Below are 10659 nucleotides of genomic sequence, written 5' to 3'. Positions count from 1 at the left end.
ATCTATAAAGCTAATAATAATAATAGCCACAGTTTATCAAGTGCCTACCATGTAGGCTTTGTACTACATGTTTTAATTACATTATCTCATTTAATCCTCAATCCTGCACTGTATGGTTGTCTCCACCAAAGGAAAACAGGTTTAGAGAGAGGCTAAGGAATTTTGCTCATTTCACCAGTTAATAAGTGGTAGATTCAGGATTCAGACTCTTAAGTCTGTTTCTCACTGTTATGCCAGGTTATTCACTGAGTGCAGCCTTCTCACCAGCTGGTAGAAAAATCAGGTATTAGAGTTTGCAGCAATGTCAGAAAAGCCTTCCCTAACCTGTCTCTCTCATGGCTAAAGTGGCTGCTAGGTGAGGAAGAGTTGGCAGCCCCACTGGCATTCGCTAATGCCAGGGGGCAGAGGGCCTTCCAGAGCACCACAGTGTAGCTTCAGTTAGGTAGCCAAGGATAACTTTGGGAATGTGAAAAGGATAAAAGACTGGGTGCTGGTTTTAGCAAACCCTACTATAAATATGCTGATAAAGTGAATAGCAATAGCCCACTTACACTATTCTGATCAGCAGTGTGGTTTTCTAATTCATGTATTATTCATTGGATCTTCACTAATTGTTTATTTAACTGAGGGCTGCTGTCATTGATAGAAGTCGGCACATTTTAACTCTGTGCGTAAAATGTAATGGCTAGAATTTACTGAGCACCAGGTACTTTGAGTTGATGCATTAATTTAATGCAACAAACCTCTGAGGTAGATTATCATCATCTCCATTTTACAGAGAAGAAAACTAAAGCTTAGAGAAGTTGCCCAAAATCACGCAGTTAGTGTCAAAGCTGGAGTTCAAACCTAAGGATTCAAACTTGAGAGTTTATACTTCTACTTTCTCCGATTCCTAAAAATACTTTCTGTCTTATTCATCATCTTAATTTACTATGGATCTCTGGGGACAGCAGGCATCAGTTAAATAAAACATTACATTATACTGGGTTTGTGTTTTCTTTCCCACTCAATTTGATGATAGAATAGCTATGACACATGATATGTTAGATGTTACCTCATTAAGCAGTTATACCAATAATACCGTGAAATTTTCATGTTTGAAATTGCTGTAGCACTTTATCCAATAGTAAAGCATTATTGCTCTAGAGTCATAGAGACCTGAGTTTGATTCCTAGCTCTTCACTTTTCTATGAAATGGGTGTAATAATTATGCTAAACTCTTAAGGTAGTTACAAGAATTAAGCAAGATTATAATATACAAAAAATCCTTAGCATGGACCCTAGTATCAGGTAGCCCTCAGTTGATGTTGGTATTGTTTGTATCATCACTTTGCTCAATCTCCTTGATCTGTTAAAGGAAAATGCATATTAGGAGACAGATTAAACAATCGCTGGCTTATCTCTCACAATTATCCACTTGAAATGATATTCCTATTCTTTACAGAATTCTTTGCTGAATTATGTATGACCAGTTTTCTAGTCTTTGAAAAAGGACAGATGAGTAATGAACAGATAAGTTATGAAATTTACTCTTTTCCAGTAAGAATCCCCATTGTTGGGAAGCATGATCTGTGTCTTGGGAAGGTGATGGATGAAAAAGTATGATGACTCCCCCGAGACAAGGGTAGTCTAGAGCAGCAACTTCAAGATCAGTGGGAATACCTAGACTGCAGGCAGCTTCCTGGGGAATCCTGGAGGAATATGACAGACAAGTCACTGTGGTTCTAAGATGTGTTCAGTGGAAGCAACCGCCTTTCAGGTTGTTGTGGGAAGGACATTTTGTAGCTTCTTTGCCCCTTGAAAGCTGAGGAGGCATGGGGAGGTTGGCTGTCTGCAGGCTGTGTGGCCCTGACTATTTCATCTTGGAAATCTAGGAAAGTCTTGTATGAACAAGCTCAATGCTTCACAATTTCAGTTTTCTTTTTCAGTCTGTAAGACACCAGTTTTTTTTAATTTCTTCTTCAGTCTGTAAGACACCAATTTTTCCATCTTAGGGCTGCTGTGGTAACAGAGGTTCAACCAACCTGTTTTCAGCAGTCTGGAGCAGACCCAGAAAAGGCAGGTTCATGTTGGTCCTGCGCTGGCAGAACATTAAGAAAAATAACTGTGCTTCATAAGAAAACACCGGATATGACTGGGCATGGTGGCTCACACCTGTAATTCCAGCACTTTGGGGGGCCGAGGCAGGTGGATCACCTGAGGTCAGGAGTTTGAGACCCAGCCTGACCAACATAGAGAAACCCAGTCTCTACTAAAAATACAAAATTAGCCGGGTATGGTGGCGCGTGCCTGTAATCCCAGATACTTTGGAGGCTGACGCAGGAGAATCACTTGAATCCAGGAGGCAGAGGTTGCAGTGAGCCGAGATCACGCCATTGCATTCCAGCCTGGGCAACAAGAGCGAAACTCCGTCAAGAAAAATAGAGAAGAAAAGAAAGAAAGGGGAAGGAAGGGAGGGAAGGGAAGAAAGCAAAGGAAGCCCTGCGTGTATTGACAATATAATGGTTGGGAGGAGGGAAAGTATGTATAGTAAATGGGGAAAAAGCCAGATTGTAAAATTATTTCTATACTTTGGCACCAATTTTACTTTGAAAATTAAACACTATACACATATTCATATTGATAAGGGGAAGACAGGAAGGAACACACTTGGACAGCATGGATTATCAGTGATTTCTGGATGGTGGAATTACAGGTGCCTTTATTGTCTTAACTCTTGTATGTGTATATGTATATATCAACTAATATACATAAACATATATGAGTTAATATGTACATATAAACACACACATATATATAAAAATTTTTTAAGAGACAGGAACTCCCTGTCACCCAGGCTGGGGTGCACTGCCACAGTTATAGCTCACCGTGGCTTGGAACTCCTGGGCTCCAGTAGTCCTCCCGCCTGAGCCTCCTGAGTAGCTAGGACTACAGATGCCTGCTGCCTTGCCCGGCTAACTTGTTTTTGGTAGAGACGGGATCTGGCTGTGTTTCCCAGGCTTGTCTCAAACTCCTTGCCTCAAGTGATGCTCCTGACTCAGCCTCCCAGAATGCTGGGATTATAGGCATGAGCCACAACACCCAGCTGCTTTTTTATATTTCATAATATTGAACAACGAAACATTAGAAACTCAGAAAATCAAAAGTTGTGATAATTAGGGGAAGATGTGACTTGGAGTCATGTCAATATGGAGTAATGAGAAGCTCACCATGCAGAACAATGCCTATGGTATGCTACCATTAGTGTAATGAAGGGGGAAAACAATTTACATGACTTGCTTGTATATGTATAAAATATCCCTGGAAGTTCTAAGTTTTATGCCTTTTAAAAAAATCTAGTACCTATGAGCCGGACGTGGTGGCTCACACCTGTAATCCCCGGACTTTGAGAGGCTGAGGCAGGCGGATCACCTGAGGTCAGGAGTTCAAGACCAGCCTGGCCAACAAGCGGAAACCCCGTCTCTACTAAAAATACAAAAAGTAGTTGGGCGTGGTGGGGCACCTATAATCAGGAGAATCGCTTGAACCCAGGAGGCAGAAGTTGCAGTAAGCTGAGATTACACCCCTGCACTCCGGACTTGGCAACAAAGAGAGACTCCATCTGAAAAAAAAAACAAAACAAAAAAACAAAAAACCTAGTACCTATGTAAAAAGTTATATTTTTTAAATATGATATGTATATATTTTTTTCTGTTTATGCCAGGAGTTCCTGAAAACTGTCAGAAGGTGCGTGGTTGTAAGTGAGCCGTATGCACTGCTGTGTTTACCATTTCAAACACACAGAGTCTGATCTGTAGTAGGTGGAGTGTCTGCAAGGCACCACCCACCAGGTGGGGTGATGCTGTTTCCCTAAAGGTCCACGCGTCAAATGCACATCCTCATTCAGTCACCACCAGCACCACAAAAAGTTTTAACGTGACCCATCAAGTTTTCATTTTTGCCCTGGCTTGCAAGGAGCCTAGAGATATGTTTTGTCTTTAGCTAGATTTTCTAGTACAGCCAGACTCCTCCCTATACCTACCCCATTTATTATTTCTCTGTCTTCTTTCAAATCCTGTTCTAATAGCTTTTCATTTAGTTATAGCTATGACTTTACCTATATGCAGTTTCAAAACCGTTTCAGAAGGCAATAGGACATACGTTAGTTATCTATTGCTATGTTACAAATCACTCTAAAATGTAGAAATTTAAAACAACAATATACATTTAATATATCTCACAGTTTTAGGGAGTGAGAAATTCAGGAACGTTCTGGCTTGGAGTCTTTCAAGAGGTTGCAGTTAAGACATCAGCCAGAGCCACAGCCATTTGCAAGCTTAACTGGGGCTGGAGGGTCTCCTTCCCAGATGGTTGGCAAGTTGGTACCAGCTGTTGGTGGGACTTTAGATGCTTCCCGTATGGGCCTCTCCACAGGCAGCTTGAGTGTCTTTGTGACAGCGCAGCCCCTGCAGCAGACAATCCAAGGGAGAAAGAAGCAGAAATCACAGTGACACACACCTGCAGTTCAGCCACATTCTAATCATTAGAAGCAAGTCACTAAGTTCAGCTAAATCCAAGGGGAGTGATATGGGTTTCCACCTTTTGAAGAAAGGAGTGTCAAAAAATTGGTGAACATATTTTAAAACCATCATACGTTATAATAATAAGTCAATATCAGATAAATGGAAAATGACGGGAAGGTGCTTTGAGAAGGAGGGAACAATGACTGAGTACCTTCTATGTTCTAGGCTCTGTACTTCAATACATTATTGTGTTTATTTATTTTTTTTTTTGACAGGGTCTCTGTTGCCCAGGCTTGAGTGCAGTGGTACGATCTCAGCTCACTACAACCTCTGCCTCCTGGGTTCAAGCAATTATCATGCCTCAGCCTCCTGAGTAGCTGGGACTACAGGCGCATGCCACCACTCTCGGCTAATTTTTGTATTTTTAGTAAAGTCAGGGTTTCACCCTGTTGCTCAGGCTGGTCTCAAACTCCTGACCTCAAGCGATCTGTCCACCTTGGCTTCCCAAAGTGCTGGAATTAAATGGTGAGCCACCATGCCTTAATTCTCAGTTTTACAGATGAGGAAAGTGAGACTGTGGAGATAGAGCTTGTCTGAGGTTCCATCGCTAGTGTCAGAATATGTCAAGCACGTAGCCTGAGCCCACAGCTGTATCATCACCCACCTCAGAGGAAAATGAAAAGCATTCCCAAATATTTGCTACCTTGACTTATCTAAGCCATGTCCATTTTGCCACCAGGGAGAAATGTGATCTACACCCCCAGTTGAATGAATTCTGAAAGAGCTGTTTAATTTGTCTCTAAATGCTCTGGATCTTAACTCTCCTTCAACGCACCTCCCCTGGCTTCTGCCATTGCCAGTATTTGCCCAGCGCCATGCCTCTCCTCACCCCTGACTTTGAAAGCCAGCCAACTCCTCTTCCCACTACAGCTGGCTGTGGCCTGGAGGCCAGTGGGGTCAATGGAGCAGGGTGGCACTGAGTGCAGGGGTGAGAGGGCAAAGCCCTCCATCTAATGGGGCCTGAGCCAAGCCCAGCAGAGTGGAGATAGCACAGCCCATCTCTCCCAGTGCCATGCTGGACTGCAGAGGCCTGATAAGGCGAGAGAACCACCCGCCCAAAAATAGGTCCTCTTCCAAATACAGAGTTCTCCCCACACTGCTCTCCCTGCCATCAGTTGTCACAGGGATGCTTTCCTCCAAGGGTGGCTGGCTGCCTTTCCCCCTGGGAGATGGAACGTGATCCAGGTCATGACCAGCTCTTTGAGGTGACAGGTGGAGTGGCTGGGGTCTGTGCTGGAAGTGCTAGAGTTCCCACCTCTTCTACTCCCCTCCCTTCTCAGCATTGGCCAGTCCTGTGCTTCCAGAAAACAAACTTTTCTGATGGATTCTCTAGTCAACACTGACTTTTCTGCCGAGAGCTCATACCTGGAGAACCGCTGGAATTCTGCTCCACTAGTAGTGTCAGCTCCGAAGGCACATTCTCTTGGCAGAAACCGTTCCTTGTGTTGGAAGTTTGAGGATCCAGTGTTATTATTGGAACCAGAGCTGGAGTAAGAAGCAGGTCAACAGCTGTTAGGGCTCTAGTCTGTAAGGGACTTGAAAACCTTTCTGGTAAAGGTGGAAAGGATGAAAAACATCGACTTCCTATAATTCCTTGTAGGAAGTCTACTGTCTGTGGTTGAAAGAACACTATGGCCGGGCCGTGGCTCATGCCTATTATACCAGCACTTTGGGAGGCCAAAGGGGGTGGATCGCTTGAGGCCAGGATTTCTACCAGTCTGCTCAACATATCGAGACCCTGTCTCTATTTAAAAAAAAAAAAAAGAAGAAGGCTCTGATGAAACACTTTGAGGTGGAGGAAGGCATTGAGACCTCTAGCATCCATTGGTTGCCAGAGACGGCAATCTGGTTAACAGCAGGGCCTTTCCGGGTGTGGTTGTGTGTTGGAAGTGTGTTGCCACTCCCACCCCACCCCATTTGGCCCTCCACCCTCTCTATGTGCTCAACTCCTCTCTAGGGAAAGAAGTGACAGATACTGAGAGGGGATCAGCAGGCTGGGGCACCAAGGTGTTAGCTCACATAGAAGGACCAGGTCTCGGCCGCCGTGGCTGGAGCAGCGCGCGTGTGGGGCAGGCCACCCTCCGAGTAGGGGCTTTACAGGATGGATCAGAGCCACCACTGACTGTGATAGAGGGAGACTCTGGGGGGACCAAGCCTATAAACTAGCTTCTATACCAGCTACCCGCCTTCTCCTCAGACCTGCATCCTGGCTTTAGGGCCAGCAATTCAACTTGAATTTTCCCTGTCCTCTTAGATGGGGTTTATCCCTCACTCGCAGGGCCCCGGGACACTTGACACTGATGCGCAAAGCAGGGGGAGTCCACATCCTACCAGGAGGGTCGTCAGGAGTCAGTGCCAGTCCATGTTGTGTGCAGATGTAAAAACTTTTGCCTGGTGGCCCACTGCCCTGGTGACAGCTGTGTCGTCCCAAGACCCCAACAGTATGCTGCGCAGGCCCTGGGAGAGCTCATCCTAGGGGAGAAAGTGCGAAAGCGATCAATTCCACCGGCACGTCAGGGGCACCTGCAAGTCTAAGGCAGGGCTCTGGAGGCTTTTTACCTGGACTGTCACCCGCCCAGGACACCCCCACGGGGTGGGCACCGTTACCACCTACCCTGCCTTAGGAGGGAGGAACCACTGGCACGGGAGGCTAAACATCTTGCTCCAACTGGTGGCGAGTAAGTGGGGTCAGGACTCAAAGGTTGGTGTCTGACTCCTGAGCCCTTTGAGCCACTGTCTCTCTCCTGAGAAAAGTCGCCTCTTCAGAGCTTGCGACCCCCAATCCGTGGCTCTTCTGTGCCTCTCCTGTGCTCTGCCCCCTCCCTGGGGATGGACGGAGCCTGGGCCCTCCTACCCTGGGAAGCTGGTAGGGCAGCTCCTGTGATCCCTACAGCAAGACAGGCTTTTCCAGAACAAATCAGGCGCCTGAAAATCAGACAGCCTGTGTCCTGCAAGAAGGCGGATCCCCACCTGGTTGGGAGGCGCTGGGCTGTGATGGAGGCTGATTGGGATGAAGAACTGTGGAGCCAGAAGTTTTGCCAGGGACCAGCCTGAGTGTTTTCCCTGAGCTCGGTGTTCTCGGCTGTAGCGTAGGGATGAGCCCCTCTTCCTCTTGGAGCTGAGGCTGGGATGAAGGGAGTGTGAGTCGGCGCCTGGTGCTGGAGGGTCCCACAGCAGGCATCCAGTTGCTATCACTGGAGGGCACGAGAGGCCCCTCCTGGGACTCGCCCTCTGTCCCCGGTCCCCCTGCACCACCTCTCTCCCTGTCTCCTTCCTCTTCCACTTTGATTCTTTCTCTCCCTCTTCCTTTTATGTGGATGGAGGCCTCGGAGTGGCCAGAGAGATGTGGCTGAGCCTGGCCCTCCCTTGGGGAGGAGTCACTAGGCACACCTGCCTGTGGCCTGGAACACTTCCAGCAGGAAGGGTGAACCGAGCCAGGCCCTGAGTCAGGACCCTGTGTCTCATGGCAGCCACACCCCACGCCTCTGGCCCCTGCCCACCCCTCACTCACAGGCACCTGCTTGCTGCTGTCCCTCCTCACTGCAACCTCCGCCCACTCCAGCTGTGGCCTGGGAGGGGCCTGCAGTGAGGGAAAAACTGTTGACAGCAGAGACCATGCCACGGTCACTTTTCACTGGAGGGGAAACTGCAGACCGCTTTCCTCCTTCTCCTGCCCTCTCCCCCAGCCCGGAGGGAAAGAGGCGTGGGGAGGGGGCCGAGGGATTACCACGCTTGGCTGGCTGGCTTTCCATGTGCAAGGTTTTGAGGCCGCCTAATTGACAGATAGTAAACACGGATAAAGACTTTGGGACAGAGAAGCAGGGGGTCGTCGGGACAAGGCAGGCTGAGGCATTGGGAGGGTGGGGGTGCTGAGGGTCTTGGGAGAAGACCAGATGGCTCCCTGCCATGTCCCCATCTGGGCCTCTGCTAACTTTAAGCCAAGTGAGCAGGGCCTGGTGGACAAAGGCCAACGTGCACATGAAGGGGCCATGGGAGGTGTGGCCTGGGGGAGAGGAGAAGCCAGGGTTCCCCCTTCTGTGTGAGGCCTGGCAGCTTGAGAGTCTGGGCCTGGCGTCCCCTCCCCCGGGCACCAGGCGAGGAATCCAAGCTCCCAACTTGTTCAGAGGATCACACACGATCTCCACGCCACCTCTCAGCTCGCCTGTGAGGGAGGCCCTGGGACAGCTCCATTCAGTGTGAACATGAAGTTTTCCTGCAAGGAGCTGGGCTCTCTAACAGCCCTACTGGTGCAGAGCTCAGGGAGAGGCTCAAGGCTGCTTGGGAGAGCCTGGTCGTGGCCACCAGCCCTGTGAACACCGTCCACCCACTTCCAGCATGGCCCCAAACCCGGAGGATGCAGGCTCCCAGCACGGGATGGGGTTCTGCCCGGGGAAGGAGGAAGGAAGCTGCCTGCCCTCTGCCTGGGCCCCTGTAGCACCCTCACCCCAGCACAGTCTGGCTGCCATGATCTCCATTCAACCTACATCTGTTTCCAAGGCTTCTTGCTGTGCCCAGCACCCTGAGGAAGAGAGAGGATCAGAGACATCCCACCCTCCTGTTGGACAAATTCTCTTACTTCCACGTTTCTGCCTTGGCTCCTTAGAGAACTCTTACAGGCCTCAGCTGGATCCCCTGAGCTCCGACTTGCCAGTCGCACCAAGGCTGCTCACCATGAAAAAGAACTGACTTCACCTGCTCTCCCTCCCTGTCCAAATCCATGCCAGGCTTTCCTGTGCAGCTAAGTCCTCCTCACAGAGACACCAAGATGAAAGCAGACAGAGCTGGATTCAAACTTCATCCCTGCTCTTTACGACTTTGGGCAAGTTGCTTACTTTCTTTGAGCCTCAGTTTCTTGATCTGTAACTTGGAAAATGGGTGCCTCCTTGCCGAGGTGTTGCAAGGATTTAATAAGGTGCGACTTGGAGAGCACCCTGCCCTCTCTCCCTGGCAGGTGCACAGAGAGCTTGATAGACCATAACTCACAGGCCGCGTGGCCACCATTGCCCATTGACGCTACCCCCGAAACCTCTCTCCCATTCAACTCCTCTTCCTATCCCCATTGTCACAGCTCTCGTCTAAGCCCTAGTTCCCCACCTGAATTCATTTAAACAATGAATTCCTTGACCCTCTTATTGGTCTTACTGCTCCCTATCTCACCGTTCAGTCCAGCCTCCTGCTGCGGGACAGCGAGCTCTTTAAAATGCAAATCACCGTCTGTCACTCACCACCTAGTTGCTTATGACTTGTGAGAGATGAGATCAAACTTCCTTTGCACGGAGAGAGAGAGTCCGTTGGCAACCTGGCCCCATCTGCCTCCTGGCTTGTTGCTCCCCTCCCACCAGTCACCTCCCTCTGCCACTTGCATTCACACTACGAGGCCATCGCACACGTTCTTTTCTCGGCTTGACGGGTCCTTACCCAGCTCACCTGAGAGCCAGCTTCTCATGCTCTGGGGTGGAAGAAGACCTGCGATGTGGCAGGCACTGTGCTAAGCATTTTATTTGCATTATTTCATGAGACAGATACTATTATCGCCGTTTCGTGGGTGATAAAACCAAATCTCAAGTGGTTAAACGGAATTCAAACCTCGCTCAATTATGATCCTAAATCCATACTTTCCTGTTACGGCTATTTCCCAGCTCAAATGCCTCCTCCTCCATGAAACCTTCCCCCATTACGAGTGTGGAGGCGGGATCTGGCTTAGTGTTTTAGGGGACAGAGTACCTCAATGAATTGCAGAGATGCAAAAAGTTTGTTTGGGGTAAGTGCATGATGAGTCCAACAGACAGATTCAGCAGTTCCCGTATTCAAGGAACACGTCTGGGTGCTGGACGGAAGGAAAAATTAATTGGTGGGCAATAACGTGTTGGCAAAGACGTGGAGAAATTAGAGTCTTCATACGTTGCTAATGGGAATGTAAAATGGTACAACCGTATTTGTAAAACAGTTTGGCAGTTCCTCAAAAAGTTAAACATAGAGTTACCAATTCTACTACTCAGTATATACCCAAGAGAAATGAAAACATATGTCTGTGTAAAAATTTTCACACAAATGTTCATAGCAGCATTATTCATAATAGCCAGAAACTGGAAACAAC

The 10659-nt window shown here is 48.2% G+C and overlaps 1 protein-coding gene across 1 annotated transcript; it reads right to left on the bottom strand.

Annotated features, from left to right (window-relative positions):
• Positions 1 to 1217: 1217 nt before the first annotated feature.
• LOC105715796 (uncharacterized) lies at positions 1218 to 10237 on the bottom strand. Its single transcript, XM_012450212.3, has 5 exons — positions 10178 to 10237; positions 7533 to 8142; positions 5928 to 6047; positions 4221 to 4445; positions 1218 to 2387 (listed from the first exon to the last, which is right to left on the bottom strand). The coding sequence occupies exons 1-4, from the start codon at positions 10235 to 10237 to the stop codon at positions 4267 to 4269; spliced, it is 969 nt and encodes a 322-aa protein (XP_012305635.2). The 3' UTR covers positions 1218 to 2387; positions 4221 to 4266.
• Between the last annotated feature and the right edge of the window lie 422 nt (positions 10238 to 10659).

This window comes from Aotus nancymaae, unplaced genomic scaffold, assembly GCF_030222135.1.
Source record: "Aotus nancymaae isolate 86718 unplaced genomic scaffold, 86718_ANA_hifiasm-v0.15.2.pri h1tg000010l, whole genome shotgun sequence".
NCBI classification, from domain to species: Eukaryota; Metazoa; Chordata; class Mammalia; order Primates; family Aotidae; genus Aotus; species Aotus nancymaae.
This window is presented reverse-complemented; position numbering and strand designations above follow the sequence as displayed.